This window comes from Amblyomma mixtum, chromosome 7 (genome assembly GCF_055824585.1).
Source record: "Amblyomma mixtum isolate Tamu chromosome 7, ASM5582458v1, whole genome shotgun sequence".
Taxonomy (NCBI): domain Eukaryota; kingdom Metazoa; phylum Arthropoda; class Arachnida; order Ixodida; family Ixodidae; genus Amblyomma; species Amblyomma mixtum.
In genome coordinates, this window is record NC_143018.1 from 129,075,978 (window position 1) to 129,093,762 (window position 17,785).

A 17,785-nucleotide genomic window follows, 5' to 3' on the forward strand; every position below is an offset into this window, starting at 1 on the left:
GCGCAGATTACAAAGGACATATTAGACGCCATAGCGATAGACAAGACAGGAAGTGTTGCGTAAGTATGCCTTGAGTCCCAATTTTGAAAAAGGAGGTTATATATCTCAGCATAGACGAAAGGACGTGACTTTGGTTTCGAATTGTATGCTCTTTGTGTTGTTTTAAGCATGAAATGCTTTTAGCTCCCGTTGTCGGCAGTGTGGTGACGTCACGCCGAGACCGAGAGCCAACATCCGGGCACTGAAATCCACTCATCCGGGCACTGAATTCCACTCATCCGGGCACTGAAATCCACTCATCCGGGCACTGAATTCCAGTCATCCGGGCACTGAAATCCACTCATCCGGGCACTGAATTCCAGTCATCCGGGCACTGAATTCCAGTCATCCGGGCTCTAAAACGAGAACATCCGGGCACCGTACGAGACTTAACGAGATTTAACGAGACTCTCTAAGCCCTCCTACGCGACCGGCATGCAAGCGCCGGTTGGTCTCCAAACGAGACAAAAAATAACTGCTGCCAGTGCCTTCTCAATGTTTATCAAGATATCAGTGGAGCTGTGGGTTTGATAATGCACGGAATTATAATTTCCGATTTCTAATAACGCGTGCAAAAAGCACATAAATGCCATGTTGCACTTCGTTGTCGTACGTGATCCGGGGGAGAAGCGCTGCGTTCAAAGGGCAAGGCATCGCGCCGAACGGGTGGTGTCGTTCCTCCCTTCCTTTACGGTGCGGTTCGGGTGTCCACCGAGATGGCAGAGAATTACTGCGCCATTTCCTTTCCTCAAAAAACCTTGCGTTCAAATGGCAAGGCATCGCGCTGAACGGGTGGTGGCGTTCCTCCCTTCCTGTACGGTGCGGTTCGGGTGTCCACCGAGATGACATTAGGCCCGTAAACATTTCATGCTTACTCTACTCTCGTTTACGGGAGAGGCAGAGATTTTTGATTTTCTTCCCCGTCATGTGCCAGTATATTTTGATTTACCTTTCTAATAAAATTTGGATGGAAGTAGTATTTGTCAGTCGTCTTTCTCATGTCGGTGCGTTTGCGAGCTTTACATTTACAATGAAATGCGAAGGCTAAACAAACGATGGTGGACAACAGCAACGAAGTGGATTCGAAGAACAGGCAAGCGTACCAAGAAGCTGCAGCATGTCAGGTGTGCGGATGAGCTCAATAAGTTTGCGCTGAAAAGGTGACCGTAGCTCGCACAAGACAGAGCCAGTTGGAGGAATATAGCAGAGGCTATAGTCCTACAGTGAACACAGTTATGCTGCTGAAGATGATGATAAAACGTTCTTTTTTTTTTTCAAATCACCATTTGTTTTACCAAGGAGCTTGCGGATATTCCACACAATGTGCCCGTATACAAGGATAGGCAGGTTAAGGGGTTTGTAAGCCAGTAACGACTGTCGTTTACACGCAAAGTATCAGCCTTTGGAATGTTTGCTGGAGGTTGGATACATGGAATTAGAGGGTGACATACCTACCTGGATTTGAGGCCTATGTTTTCTGCATTCCGGAAAACTTTTTATAAACACGTTCTTTAAAAGAATATGCCCGCAAGTATTAAGTTGTGCGCCTATAATATAATATAGAAACAGTTTTGTAGACATCAATGCAATGCTGCCATGTAGTGCACCATATACAAAGATAAAGAGACTTGACAAAAAGTTCATAACCAGAGGTGGTTTAGTTGTACAATAAAGGACGCAATCGTAAGCGCACAAGCGTATGATTGGTAATAAATGAAGCGGTAGATCACTATTCTCCAAGTCCCTCATCCTTCACAGTACACTGTCTAATGGATGGGTATAATTAATTAATACCAAAGAAACGAAAAGAGGAAGCATGGAGCTCCTCCGATGGCGGCCATAAAGTGCACCTCAGTAATGGCCACCCCTTTTGGCAACAGGTGGATGACATGTCAAGGCTACTTCAATTGTTTAATATCATTGGTAAACACCATCGCTGGCTGAGCTGCCCGTGAGCAAGCATGTCAGGAAGTGTAATTGACGGGCGCTCCTCACGAGGCTATTTTTGTTGGGTAAAACAAAAACGCCAGTATGTAACAGTAAGAGCAAGAGAATCAGTAATAACACGGCTAAAATATTTTATTCCTTTGATTCCGAAAATTTCATTCTGACTGCAAGCTTCCGAAAGCCTGCTGATGAGAGTAGTCAATAGCAGGAATAAATATTTTCCTCCAAACACACGATAGCACCATTGCTGGGAAATAGTGAACCAAAAAAGAAAGCAGAAGGCAAGAAACGATTAATCAGCGCTTTGAAGGCAGTTTGAGAATAAATAAGAATGTGGTAGCCTGGAGGAGGAGAGATCCTTTAATGGATATGGAATGTGGTAGCCTGAACAACGGATCTCGCATATGCGAAATTACGCCTGCCTCGCCACACGGCCGACGGGCAACCTTAATGTATAATATGTATTGTGCGCGTCTAAGTTATTCTAGTGTCGGCGCTAGGTTGCCTACTAGGCAAGTAATTCGTAACGCACATAGCCACAGTGCGACGTGGGAAGCGTTCAGCTACAAAGTAGTGACGAGGGATTCAAAGCTGTTTCTTCTGCCGTGAATTCCCGCTTCAGTGGCCATGCTGTAGAACAAAGATGACGAGTCAGAGAGTAGCTTCTGTACCGTGTCGAATTCTCGGACCTTGCCGTCTTCCATCACGAGTATCCTGCAATTCAATGGGACGGATACACAATCAATAATTGAAACTACTAATGAAAAAAGCAATATGTAAGGTATGCGCATTTAAAAACTGACAAACGAATTCCATCGGCCGTATACAGCTTCTGTGAGAATGCAGCATGTTAACAGTGCTTTCGCATTTTCTTAAAGCAGTGCCACGTGTAGTGCGCTGCACATTAAGCTATGTGTACCACCTATAGTGAGTTGATAGTCACCTCCTATTGTAAATTTAACACGTCCTTTTCAGAGACTGAATATCTCTAAACATTGTTCTGTTTTCCAATGAGTTTGTTTTTGAGAATAAGCTGGCTACTGCGACGAGTAGGAAATTAAGGCCCGACAATAACATACTTCACTGGCCTCGCTCGCTGTCACGGAGGCGCTCTGGCTTTCCGCGCTAAATCACGGGTTTTATTTTAGCAGCGATCTACCCAGTTTCGAACTTGAAGAAAAGCAAAAGCATTGATATAATGAGGCTCTGGTACATACCTCGGTGCTATAATGTATTAGAGAGCTTCAGTACAGCCTTAGCGCTAAAGCGGACTTAAGACAAATTACGTCAGCGCGCCGTAAGCAACTTACCCCCAGAGACAGTTACGGTATAGCGTTATGAAAGTGCTAAACGCGATCTCCTGGCCACAGAAGTTAAAGGTTTTTCTAAAATTGTCGCCACTGCAGCTAACTTGCCAAGGTATAATAATTCAGTTTTTAAGCCAATTATTACTGCAGCGGTTATTTTCGCCAGCAAAATGGCGCAGAAACTGAAATAAAGTGAAATAAGACGCCTGATACAGTGGCGCCATCTAGTCAAGGTGATGTTAAGTACAAAACGCTCGAGTTAGAATATTTTTCATCGATGACATGTAATCTTCAAATAAGATTTGGTAAATTTAATTAAACTGCTGTGTTACATAGTTTAAGTATATAAAACTCCATGAAAAAGCTCGAAATCTATTTTTGCTAATTCCAGGTAGTTGCAGACTGCTGGACTGCAGCTAGAGGTTCCATTAGGCTTCAGAGCTCCAGAATCCAGAGCGTACCTCCAAAACCGGGCTCAATGGAAGGTTAAACTTTATCGTCGAAGCCAGGTAACCCATAGCAAAAAGCAACAACACCAGTAGTTGCCGGTAAACATGCCGGCTGGAATCGCATAGACTGCCTATTCGGCTGAAGCGGGCGGCTTTCGCTTGGAAGGACGCCGCCATGTTTTCACGCTAAGGGCGTAAAATCTGCAACTGCCGCAAACGTTAACTTATGGAAACTGCGTGCGAACGATAACACTATTTCCCCGATAGCGTTCTGCGCGTGCGCACTCTGGACCCGCTATTCCGCTAAGCACGCAATTACGCAAAGCCCGCAATAATAAAACTTTATTTCCGAGCCCAGAGCACTCTACCGCTTCTCACAGCCGCTTCCACGGTTTTCTTTCCCGTGAAATGCCATTATGAAATGCCATCGCCCGCTTCTCATTCTTACGCCCCCATCCAAAAGCTGGGAAAACGTTTCGATCGACCTCTGTTCCCTCTGAGAGGCTGGCGGTTCTTGTCCCCAGCTTACCGGTCGTAGTCGAGTATCGTGTGAATGCGGTGGGCGATGGTGAACAGCGTGCACTGCGCGAAGGCAGACCTCAGCGCCACCTGGATGAGGCGGTCCGTATCGCCATCCATCTGCGACGTGGCCTCGTCCAATAGCAGGATCCGCGTTCCCCGCAGCAGAGCCCGGGCGAGGCAGACCAACTGCCGCTGGCCCACGCTGTGATCGATCAGCCAGAACAGTACGCACAATCGCTTAGAAGCGAAAATAGGTCGTTGCTTTAAGTTTTCCTAGCGCTGTCTCAAACTTACTCGCATTCCTGGGTATTGAGACAACGTAAAAATAAACTTGGGCAGTTCACATCACGGAACTTTGGTGCAGTGCTTCCAGATCACTTGGCTTTTCCACTTCACAGGCTATCTAAAATATCGATTCATACCATCCGACCACGAGCTTAACACACACAAGCGTTAGAAATTACGAAATATCAGAGCAGTCTGGAACCCTCATCAACTGTACTTCATTAAGTCCTTTGTCTACTGCAAAAATTATTGTTGAATTTTCCCACTCTTGGTGACAAACGTTTACGGGCTCCTATGCTTAACCCATTGATTATTTAACTCCTTGTGCATATATGTCGTTTGCGTTCTTCAAACGTTGCCTTCACCAATTTTTTTGTTCCTAGTCTACAGAAGAAAGGAGTAGCCTGCTTGAACGTTGCAACAAATCCTAAATAGATCAGACAGCTACACAAGGATCATCAAAACATAGATCGGAAATTTTCACTTGCACTGCTTCCACAGTCAGCCGGTACTGTGTCACAAAATTCGGTGCATTTTTGAAACCAAGAATGAAAAACAGCGCCGCGCGGACGCATCTCGCCGGCGCGGTCGTAAAACGGGGGAGAAGGAAACCCCTGCGTGTGAGTGCCCCCTCCACTACCGCTCGCCGGAAGGAATGAGTCAGCCGCGACACCGATTTCTCTAGAACGTCGTAGTCGCTTCTACTGCAAACCGTCGGTGGTGGTGGTGGAAAACATTTATTTACACATGCACTACTGGAGGTATTGTATGAGCTGACCCAGAGGGGGCCAGCCCTTACAAGTACTAGGTGGAGGTCCCTAGTTCGGGACCCCAGTGGCGTAGGCCGCCGCCCGGGCTCGCGCGACCAAGGCCCGTTGGGCCTGCTGGTCAGAGCAGCCGAGCAGGGTCGCCTCCCAGTCCTCCCGGGTTGGGTTGGGGTGAGGGGGGATAGCAGGGTTGGAGGGGCAGGCCCACACCATGTGGTAAATGTCCGAAGACTTCTCCGCACAGTGCGGACAGCTGCCCGAGAAAGAAGGGTCGAAGTGTTTGAGAGCTGCCGGGCACAGCAAAGTATTGGTATACAGGCGAAGCAAAAGCCGCTCCTCCGCCTTTGAGAGACCTTTACACGGGCGGGGATAAAGACCACGGCCAGATTGATAATGTAAAACAATGTCTTTAAAGGAGTAAGCGGGAGTGAATTCGAGTTCCTGGTCGTCGGGGTCGGAGGGGAATGTCCGGTGAGAGAGCGCACGGGCGGCGGCGTCAGCTGCCTCATTTCCCTCAAGGCCCATGTGAGCAGGAGCCCAAACGATACGGCGGTGCGCGGGGTCCCAGGTGTGGACGCTGTTTTGGAGAATGCGGTAGGCTAGATATGGTACCCAGCCCTGCTCGACGTTCCGACATGCCCCTCGCGAGTCGGAAATAATTGTTTTTGAATTGGAATCAGATGCAGCCAACGCAATGGCGACCTCCTCCGCGTGGTTTATGTCACGGGCTCGGAAAGTAAGGCCGTTCACTGTTTTGGATTGGTGGACGACTGCGGCCGTGTACCATCCCTGGCAGCGCCATGCCAGAAATTACGAGAAGCTCCACGAAGAGACTCCCGGCTTTCGACCAATGAGCACGCTTGGCCGGCGCGAGAAGGAAAGGGAGACTGCACGGCCGACACTACGTGTATGTGCGCACCTACTATGGCGCGTAGAACAAACAGGCGCTGACCAAGCCTATATAATAATGACTTTGACCGCTGTCAGTCTATTACGAACAGCTGTTTAAGCTTCTGAGAAGCGCGCCCGTTCGACTCGCGGGAAAACACCACTCGGCCAGCCACGGACCAACGAGGCAACGTGCGCCAGTCTGCGGGACGGCATCGTCGTCGACCTCTGGTCGTCGGACTGTCGCAGTGCCCGGTGAACAAATTGTATTTCGTTTTTTTGCCTCTCTCTTGTGTTAGTGCACTTTAGGTGCAATATTGCCTTTGAGTATCGTATTCTCTCTCGAGTTTAACATTGCATCAGTTGCATTGTTTTGTTAATCATTTTGTATGTGTTTGTACTAGTGATTGTGAAATCCCCTGTATTGTCTCATTGCTGTATAAACATTGTTTTGTTTGTGAACCTCTGGCTCCGACCCATTCTCTGGCTTGCGACCGGCGAAAGCTAGGCACCAAACAACCAAAAACCTCTTGTCACTTGGTAAGCTGGCCTCCGCTGAGCTTGCCACGCTGTGTCGAGGTAATCTCCTTCGAGTCCGAGACCGCTACCCCCCCACACTCTAAGGGTTTCTCGGAACTTTCACGCAAAAGCGCGTGAAGTTAGGTGACATACTGCAATCGGATTATCCTGCATTACTGGATAATTTTAAATTTTTCTTTACCGCTACACATCTTGTGACACTTTTTTCTGCCCTGTACATTTGACATTGGTATCTGCCATGGCATTCCTTCCGTATTTTTTGTTCTGCTTATTGTTTCCCTTCTTTTGCAACCATTCATAACCCCTCCCTCACCTTCTGCGAACGGAACCATTAAAGACATGCATGTTGAATATGAAGATGAGGTATGCGAGCTTACGAGGCACGGTCTCGAATTTCAGCCAGTAACTGTCGAAGGTGTCAACACAAGATGGAGAAGCACACGCTTACACTCAATGATTTAGTGCCGTCGGAAAAGTGCGTCAGAGTAGGCTGCCTGAGTGTATCTCACTTTAAATGCTCAGCTTCAAAATGTTTAGGTTTCTTTTCCTACCATCTCTCTAGATTTCAATCTATCTCGTCCATAAAAATATTTTCACACCTCAGCAGCTTCATCGAACGTAGCGCATGCATGAATTCAAGACCCATGCATGCAGTGCACAAAATAAAGTTAAAAGTACCCAAAACAACTGTTTTGGAGTCAAGTGAGACCGAGGTTAGAGTTATAAAGCGAAAAGGTGAATCGAGTTTAAAGGTCTGTCCTAGCGAATGAGAATCGCTGAAAAAGATCTTGCACCTAGGTGGCATACCTCACTGACATGCGTTTTTGCAACAAGCGCCTGAAAATTACTCAGGAAAAGAAATATTGCATCACGAAGGTTCCAGCAGTAATGACGGTGAATTCATTCATAGTACAGGTATGAATGACCATGTGAGAAATGAACGCATTCAACGTACCAACTCTTCTCAGTAGCGGTGTATGCAGAAAAGCCCGAAGTGACCAGTGCTCGTTAGATACTCTGCCTGTGCCTTTGACGTAGCGCTATATTTTGCCCAAATTTCATCCCTCACGCGGCACTGTACCACCGAAACACGCTTGGTTCCCACGAATATAGCCCGAGCAGTTTCCTCTTAAGCAGCCGGGTAGATATTTCAGACTTATCTTTGTTTACGAAGCGCAGCAGATTAATAACGACATAGCTGAACACGGAGAGCTGGTTTGTAAAGTGACTATTACAGAACCCCAATAATACTGTGGCGTGTCGTTCAGTGCATGCTGCACTGTCGTCATACTGTCGTTCTTTGTAGCAATGTTGAAATGAATATGATTATAAAATGCTGCCAGGGTCAGGTGAAAGGGTGGCATTAGGATGTTAGTAGGGATAGGGGCGGCAGCTGACACCGGATAAGTTTAACTAGAGGGTGTGTCTTTGTCTTGCAGTGGCCATAGTCAGGCTGCTGCGTATTATTGCAAGATACACAACATCGCAGCGCTGGACTTGAATTTCTGCACATGCCAATTTTCCAGCGTCATCAAAACAGCGGTATAAAGCGTGCACGAAGTGGACGTACTTATTCTACCGTGTTTTTATTGCGAACAAAAGTACGTGTAGTATATGTTTGTAAGCAAGGGCCATCGCTATAAAGCATGCAACTGAGCTCTGCCAATTCTGCCCGGGTTGCGAACTGAGAAAACATAGCCCCTAGGCGCATTCAAGCACACGTCGACTAGAAGCATGACCACATGACAATACATTGGTTTTAAAGAGTGTTAGAATGCTGCCTAAAAGTTAACACAAAACCCAAGCGAATCAGTAACTTATATAGGGGCATATAATTGCTGGTTGCTGGAAAATAGAAAACGCAACAGATTTCCGGCGAGAAGTTTCAAAAGCCATTACGATCTTAAAGGGTCTCAAAATGCAACCTGAAACGTAGCACACTCTTAGAGGACTAGCAAATTGTTTTGCTTTGTTTTGTTCAGTGATAAAGGTCTCAGAATATGGATCCAAACCGCTGTCTTGCGTGTTCCATATGGCGGTGCGCCAGTGCATTACGCCACAGAGGCGATGAAAATAACCACTTTTCTTTGTCTTCCTTTCCATTTGCATTAAAAATTGCCAGCGGTTTAGCTCAGGCATGTCAAAAACTAAGTAGCGAAAGTTGTTTCTTCTACTGACATTTCGGCAGCGACACGCCGTCGGTGTCGTTCAGAAGCTTGGCGGCGTCTCTTCGCCAGACGTCCCTCTCGTCCTTTAGGCATCTGAGCCGCCCGCTTAGTCTTTCTCGCCTCGTTTTCATGCTGTTGGCCGGCCTTGTACCATGCGAAGAGTTCTGGATCGGAAGAGTAAATTTCACGCTGCCTGTACAGCTGTCATGCCTAGCACGACCGCTCTCCGTAACGAGTTCCTTGCTCACAATGAGGCTACAGGCTGGATGCCACCGGTTTTTGAGCATTTAGAAGTCTTTTCAGTCAGTTCTCATAGAAAGGATGCAGGGTGCCATCGTTCTTGTTTCGTGTGTTAGCCGTTGTCTTGGTATAAATGACTCAAGGTTGCCGCGGGCTGACGCATTCTTTTCTGTTGTCGCCATTTTTGCTTTGTCCCAGTTATTGTGATCGCTACCTATCCGATCAAAGAAGACGTCGTAGGACACAATCTTCGTCTGCTTCGTGTCCTTCTTAAGAGGTGTAGGTAAGTGTCAGGTAAATGTTCACGAAGGTTCCCCAGTCAATGGGACCATTGAAGTCACTGGTGAGCTAGACGTCGTGGTACGATTTAAAGAGGGCGCGTTTAAGCCAGGCGCCCGGCAGCTGTTTTGCCATGGCGCGTCTCTACGGTAGGCAACATGCGCATCCGAGGAGGACAGGTGCGTCATGTAGGAGGACCTAAGAATATCCTTTCCAAGTCGGCGTTCTCGACCCCCTGCTTTAAGATCGAAAGGTCAGCCGGAGCGGCGACGAGTATGCCCCCTCATCTGCCTTCCAGGACTAGGCGGTAAATGTCGTAGAATGAGCTCGCAAGAATCGAACCATGTCGCTTTGAGCAGGAGGATGGAACTGTCTGTCAGAGACTCTGAACAGAGTGTACGAAAGCACATAGACGTAATACTGAGGGCAGACCATCACACAAAACTGTAGGCGCTGCACTCTCCAGGAGATCCGCAGTCGACGACATCGTAAGGGGATGCTGCTGTTGCGAAGCAATCGTCCGAAAATTGTGGAAAAGAACAAACCAGGCGCAGCCGCGAAGCCCTGGAGCCGGAGCCACCCAAGCGGTAGTATTCAGGCACTGCCAGATTAATGCTGCAAGGGTGAAGCCATCCCACGCATTACGGTTGCTTTCGCGTTTGCTGCAGCATACGCGGATACGGAAGGCGGGCTCAGGGTTTGGTGGAACGTCTCCAGTGGGTCGCAGGCACCCTACGATGTGTCCAATACGCATAGGGCACGGAGAGGCAGCCGTACGAGTACGGAGGTTATACACAGTACACGATTTCAGAAACCGCACCGAGCTAGCCCCAACGACATACCGTACATAGAACAATGGAGGCAGGTTCCTCCTGTACAGTCCATTGGGCCGCCGTTTCCGATTTCGCAATGATTCTCCGGAACACGACGGACGTTCAGGAGGAGCAGGCAGCTGAACCAGACCTTTACGAGCAGTAATACGACAAGTAGAAAGCAGAATCCCAGAAAAATACACCTTGCCTAGATAGAAATGCAGCGCAGAAGCTCCATCAAGTGCACGAGTGGTTCGAGAGCTCAAGAGGATCACTGCTGCTCGCATAGTCGAACAAACCATTAGCCGAAAAATGTGTTCCCGACTTCAGGTACCCATCAGAGAGACAAAATAACTACATGAGGCAAAACGACACAGTTTGCTAATTGGGGGCACACAAATTTCGAGCGCGAAATCAAATTAATTACATATTAAACTGCCATTACCAACGATGCGCCCTCTACAAATTCATTTATGGCTAGCATGATGGGTGTTTGAAGAACAAAGAATCTAATTGCGAAGTGGACCTCGTGAACTACAAAATGGTCGAAAACCTTCGGGTTTCTGCATGCCACATTTGTTAGAAGTGTGCAGCTCGAACAAGAAGCATATTGGACTAGCCAAACATGTATTATTTTTAAAAAATGGAGTTGACATGTAAGCTACGCCTTAAATGTATGACGGGATAGCGTAAATGCTTAATTCCCACATATATAGAATTGGTCATTCTATACTTTACATTTACAAATTCCTCGTCGTCCTCAAACCACTACTGGCGCAGTGGTACAGCGGTTAAGCGATGCGCCACTGCAGTGTGATGGAAGGTGCTACATTTGGTGGGCCTAGTAGATACAAGTTGCTCTTCCCGAGCGACAAATCATTAATCTAAGTGCCAGCTGCCACGGTGGGCAGTTTGCTGATAATGGGGCGGCAGGTTGTGATGATGGCGCAAGGTCACGTCCCCTACGTGCCCACCTGCCTCCTAGGTTGCACCTCGGGGGTATTTCTTGGATTTTGAAGTGATAGCTTCACTCTGGTGGGTAAAGCTGGGTATCCCGTGTGTGCAACACACACAGCCTGCAAACCGGATATTGAGCAAACTGCCCACCATGGCATCATCTTCATAAGCCTGAATAAGACTGAACTTCTTAATCTCATCCGCCCACCTAACTTTCTGCTGCGCCCTGCTACGTTCGCCTTCTGTTGGGATTCCCTCCATTACCCTTAAGGACCAGCGGGTAACTTCCCTACGCATTACATGCCCTGCCCATGCCAATTTCTCCCTCTTTATTTCGACTAGGATGTCATTAACCTGCGTTTGTTCCCTCACCCACTCCGCCAGCTTCTAATCTCTTAACATTACACCTATAATTTTTTTTCATAGCTCGCTGCGTTTTCCTCAAGCTGAAGCCATTTGGTTAGCCTCCATGTCTCTGCCACTTAGGTGAGTACCGTTAAGGTAGAGCTGTTGCATGCTTTTCTCTTCAGGGATATTGGTAAACTGCCATTCATGATCTCCGAGAACCTGTCATATGGGCTCCACTCCATTCTTATTCTTCTAGTTATTTCCCTCTCATGATCTGGATCAGCGGTCACTACCTGCCCTAAGTAGACATAGTCTCTTACTACTTCCAGTCACTCGCTACCAATTGCGGACTGCTGTTTCCTTGAAAGACTTTTGAACATTACTTTGGTTATCTGCATATTAATTTTTTGCACCAGCGTTCTGCTCTTCCTCTCTAACTCACTGATCATGCTTTGCAGTTCATGCACTGAATGACTTAGCAAGACAATGTCATCAACGAATTGGGAATTACTTAGGTATTCTCTATTAACTCGTACCCCCCACTGTTCCCATTTGAGGCCCCGGAATACCTCCTGTAAACAGACGGTAAATAGCATTGGCGAGATCTTGCCTCACTGCCTGACACATTTTCTTATTGAAATATTATTCTTGACGTTATGGGGGTCTATGGTAACTGTGCAGTCGTTTTTGATATCATCAACTGTTTTCACATAACCCTTTTATACTCCCTGATTCCGCAATTCCTGAATGAGAGCTGAGGTTTCTACTGAGCAAAATGCATTCTCGCAATCAATGAAGGCTGTATATAGGGGTTGGTTATATTAAGGCGGAAGCCTTTAATGCCTCATCGTTGTAAGCAGGGGTTCTCGACAGAAATGTCACGCTTTTCAATTGGTCGAAACGGTCGTGACGTCACAGTGCGCGAATTTCAAACGTGGTTAATTGTACTTTCGCTAATAACCATGCAACCAATTAAAGGGATCGTACAGTGATACTCCAAGTAAGTGGGACGGAGTTTATTCAATCGCATAATTACCCAATTAGCCTAATTAACCCTTCTAGTCAGGCCAGATAAATAAATAAAACCGAGTCGGAAATTGGTCGAGTTGGGGCATCGAACCAGGGTCTCCGGAGTGCTAACCACTCCGCCACGCAAGCTCGATGATTTGGAATGATCAAAGGCGCGTCTAGTGAATGCGGTGTCTTCGTTCGCTCCCACCTTCCTCCCTTCCCGTTTCGGCGAGGTTTAGGTGTCCACCTAGATATGCGAGACAGGTACATTTCCTTCCCTCAAAAACCAATTTGCCGAGGAGTAAGGCCGAACGGGCGATGGCGTTCTATGGACTCCCTGGGAGCGTTGCAAGGCGCTGTCGCATTTCACTCTTAGAGGCGAAGCCTAACATCTTAACAACGCATCAGTGACACAAGCAGCAACACCGCGCTTAAGGCTTTTGCCTCACCGTACTTTAGGTCAACAAAGTGTCCCCCTGAATTTTTTCTGCGCACTTCTCTATCATCTGACTGATAGCGTGAATATCGTCTATTGCGAGTATCTAACTACCACCATGGCAGGTGGTAGTTAGATTAATGACTGGTCGCCAGGGAACAGCCACCTGGGTCGGACAAGGCCCACCGCTGGGAGAATCTGCAATCGCAGCGCAGTGGAGCATCGCTTAACCACTGCGCCTGGAGGGCTATGACTACTCCCAAACATCTAAATGAATGTAAAGTAGAGAATTACCTTTTGCATATGTGTGAATTAACTCATAACCCTGTCGCATCATACCCTTAAGTACGAGCTTAAACGTGCCCTCCATTTGTTCGCTCACGGTCAGACGCCGACGCCAACACCGGATTTTCTGCAACACAAGCTCTTTAACGCTACTGCGTTAATACCATTGGCAGCTGGTCTTTTCCTACCCAAAGTTCAGGAATTTAGTGCCTTGCTTTGATCAGATATAGTTATTTTAGCATCAAGCTGTACATAGGCGTTGGCATTTTGCACGTCATAAACTAACGATAACAACATGATTGCTTCCTTTAAAGCTTTTGTCTTGTTTCTTCGCTCCGTGGGATATTTCAGCGAAACATAAAGAAAGCACTGACTACCGCCTAATGTGAAAATGACATAAAAAATTTTTTGCAACTCCAAGCCGCCCCGGTGCCACCAAGCGTTTTCATCTTCCTTGAGACGCACGCCACATAACGGTGCGCAAAAATTAGGTAATGTGAAGAGCTTGACTCGCACTATTTTTATTTTAAATCTAAGCGGCACAGTCTTTAATGCGAACATGGACGGACACTTGTGCAACATATTCCGACAATGGAACAAGCTCAGCTCTGAGTGACCTACAATCGCGTCCAAGAGCACGTGTTCGCGTACGGGGAATGAACACATTTGGTTGTCCATACAATACGAACGAACCCGAAGAGAAAGTACATTTACACTGAAGCAGAAAAGCATCGTAACGAAACAGACAGCTGCGAGGTTTCCAGAGAGATGCTGCGCGCTAACTCTGGCTGCATAACACCGTATTCTTTGGCGTGTCTTCGGAATAATTATTCCTCGGCCCTTTCTAACTAGCGTTCCTGACTCGCATAGAGCCAATACCATATGAATTCACTGGATGGCTGTGCAATGTATTAGTTATGGAAGGACGTCGCAGTTTTCCATATTTATTGTCTCTATCTGTGCCAGAGGCCGGGGCCAATTGCGATGTTTGGAAATGTGAAACATCGAAAATTTTTGCTTTGCTCCACTTTAGCTGGCTTCATATCGAGTGAACATGATACCAATGGGGAGGAGCAAACAAATGTGTCAACTTTTTTCTGTGATCTTCTTGTGTAATAAAAAGAAAGCGGCGATATGGCAGTTTGGCTCGCATTTTAATGACATCGCGCTAAGAATCGCGTACACCAGAAAATCCTCAGTAAAACGGCGAGTTGAGCGGGTTGGTACATTCTTGAAGAAAACAGCGCTTCAAGAGGCACAAGAGAGAAGAAGACGACGGGACAGGCGCTGACTAGCAACTGAAGGTTTATTGCAAGGAACACAAACCTATACTCTCCCAACAACCAGGAGCATGCATGATCTACCCCAACAACACTGATAAGGTGTGAAAATCAGTCATGCTGGTCAAGATACGATATTAAACAATCATGAACGAGGACGAATGGGGTGCTTACGCATGTGTCGCGGTTTTTGTGAACATGAAATGCTTCGCTTATTTCCCTAGTTAATCTATCTTTTTGATTGTACAAAACCTTTGTGTCGTTAAAAAGCGGAATATTGGTGCATTCTTGAAGAAAAGAGGGTAGCAAAAGGAAAAAGAGACAAGAAGACGACAGGACCAGAAAATCTTGTCGGCTTTGTCCGCGTAAACGTTGTCGCCGTTGTCGGCGTCGGCGTTATGACCGAAAAATCCCGAGCATGCATCTGGCAGGTGGTTTCCGGAGAGCAACCTAGGCTGCAGACGGGCCACCTATGTCACATGACCTTGTGGCGTCATCGCAACCCGCCCACCGAGTAGTGAGCTAACTGCGCCCTATGGCAGGTGTTAGGAATTTTTTCGCTCGGGAAGAGCAATTGCGTCGCACAAGGCCCACCGCTGGGAGCACCTGCCATTGCAGGGCAGCGGTGCATCACTTAACTGCTACACCACTGTGCCAGGAGGCGTATGAGGACTCCTGGTGATCTATAAATGTCTACTAGGAAAAGGGAGCAGCGAAAGAAAGACGCAGGACTAGCGAAAAAACATCCACACACACAGTCGCCGGAACGGCATCTGATTTCTACTGGCACAACCAAGTACTTAAAACCACCTTCTTGCGCAACCGCAAATGCAAAAAAAAACAAAAAAAAACAAAAACAAAGTGAGGTCATTTGAAACAGTGCCGTATTTTATCGGGTGTTTGAATTATGACCTCACTATGATTTTTTTTTTTTCATGTGGGTTTGCGCAGGAAGGTGGTTTTAAGTACTTGGTTGTGCCAATAGTAAATCAGTTGTATGTTTGGCGACTGTCTCTGTGTATGCGTTTCCTCCAGTCTTGCGTCTTTTTTTCGCTTCATCCTTGACAGGATTGACGTTTCTGCAGACAAGTCAGCCAGTGTTTTTAGATACTGAGTGCGACCCATATTCTTCAGTGATCGCTGCATGGTGTCTTTCCATATATGGAGGTGCAGTGGGCGCCTACTCTATCCTCGATGGGAGCTGTAGAAGCTGAATAGCGGGCGACTCTCAGATGAAATCTTCAAACGTGTTGTATCGACTTGCTTGACGGACACGTGGTCATGCAGTCATCTCTCAGTTCTGAAAAAATTTGACTTATTTAAAACATTGCTATTAAAGCTTCAGCAAGAATCGCGTTTTTGAAGAGACATCACTTTGGACAGCTCGCCGTACAATTGGTTGAGTTCCATGAGTTAGAAATGAGTAGCCTACGTGCCTATGTAGAAGATATCACTGCTGTGAAAGCTTCAGCAGTTTGAAACCGAAAGACACAAAGCGGCCTTGATCCCGTAGGTTTTTGGATGAGCAACCACCTCGACTGGCCCTGAGCGATGAAAGGCAGACTGCTCTTGCTAAAGAAATATTGCAAATTCAGTATTCTGGTTGCACATACAGCGATGGTCCTGCTATAATTGATGCTTTTCTTTGACTATTATTGGAAGCTGATCGGGGGATGTGCGGGCATTAATGTGAGGTCAGGTTACAGTCGCTTATTCGAAGCCTTTCTCCGACTTGACGATGAGCAGCGTGCTGTAGTGGAGCGGCCTAGCACTTTGGACGAAATTAAATCTGCCATTTCTGGTCTGACGGCACAGAAACCTAGTGGACCAGATGACCTTACTAGAGAGTTCTATAAAATATTTTCCACTTGCCTAGGGCCTGTCTTGATGGAAATTTCCCAGGCTCCTTACGGTGTTGGTTTTTTCTCCCCGACTTTCTATTCTTGGCATAATTCAAGAAAGCATAGACACAAATCGGTTGAAAAAAGCTGAGGGATATCGTCCAATTTCCCTCTCTAATATAGATTACAAACTTTTTGCAAAAGTTATTTGCAATCATCTGAAGTTAGTTGACGCTCACTTAATTGGCACGCATCTTCTCTGCTGTAATACAGGCCGCAGCATCCAAACCAATATTCATATTGCACGTTCAGAACTTGAGACAATATCAGATGAGAGCAGACAAGTAGTTTTAAAACGTGTTAGGCGAATGTGCATTTCTTCTGCTGCAAGAACATTCTTCTTTAAACTGCACACATGTACGGTGCCTATGAAGGCATGGCTTCATTCTAAGTAGATGCTTGCGCTTTCGACGGTGAATTGCCGCCTGTGCAGTACACCAGAGGACCGACCATTGTTTTATTCTGTGCATTGATGCTTTGTTCTTGTGGGACATATTAAAATGAACAATTAAGAAGGACATTGACATCACACCCTGCAGCATCCGTTTCTTGCCTGTTGAGGCAAACTGCGTTGAGCTATAAGATCTATTTATGTTGCTGGGCTTTTTAGTCTCTGGAAGAGCCGCATGATGGGCCGCCACGCCGAATCACCATGGTTGTCGAAATTTGTGTTTCGTGAACAATGTGCTTTGGTGCGGGCGGTATGTGCTGCCCTGCAAGAGCCGCCTAGCTGGCTCCCCTATCTGGATGCATGTGTGTGCATCGCAGAATTTTGATGTACTGGAAGGTGGAGTAATGCAGGGGTACGATGGTCTGGTGTTTTGTGGCGTAAGCATGCTTAGATATTTTTTTCGGCTCTATTTCCATGCAATAAAGAAAAAAATGAGGCGATAGCCTAATGGTCTCTCTGATCGACCCTTAAAGGAGATTTATTCGCATAGCCACGGGTTCAACCCCAATCATAGATATTGATTCAAATTCTTTTTCTTTTTTTTCATGGTTTGACCTCTAACTCAGCTGAAGGTCAAATTTACATGGTCCGAGATTGAAGGCCAAGCTCCCGTAGAGAAGCTTTCTCTTCAAAATATAATTTACCAATGTTTGTCTTTGTTTCCGCAACTGCCTTCAAAGCGCTGCTTAGCTAGTTTCAGTGCAATTATATATAACTTTCTGATTAAGGGAAATTTCTGGCTGGGTGTAAATTCCTCCGTCTGATGCTTCAGAAATCTGTATGAACTCCTTTGTTTTAATTCTGTACTACTTATTCAATGAATACGATAGTTGTGGGATTCTGATCCCACTTGCAATATTTATGCACTACAAT

The 17,785-nt window shown here is 46.6% G+C and overlaps 1 protein-coding gene across 1 annotated transcript in view; it reads right to left on the minus strand.

Moving 5' to 3' along the window:
* Window positions 1-2,458: 2,458 nt before the first annotated feature.
* LOC149337567 (ATP-binding cassette sub-family C member 3-like) overlaps window positions 2,459-17,785 on the minus strand; it is a 162,192-nt gene continuing 146,865 nt past the window's right edge. The window contains exons 26-27 of the mRNA XM_089553465.1: window positions 4,272-4,466; window positions 2,459-2,700 (exon numbers count right to left, since the gene is read on the minus strand). Coding sequence (XP_089409591.1) covers window positions 2,550-2,700; window positions 4,272-4,466 — 346 coding nt within the window. The 3' untranslated portion in view covers window positions 2,459-2,549. The remainder of the gene's footprint in view (window positions 2,701-4,271; window positions 4,467-17,785) is intronic.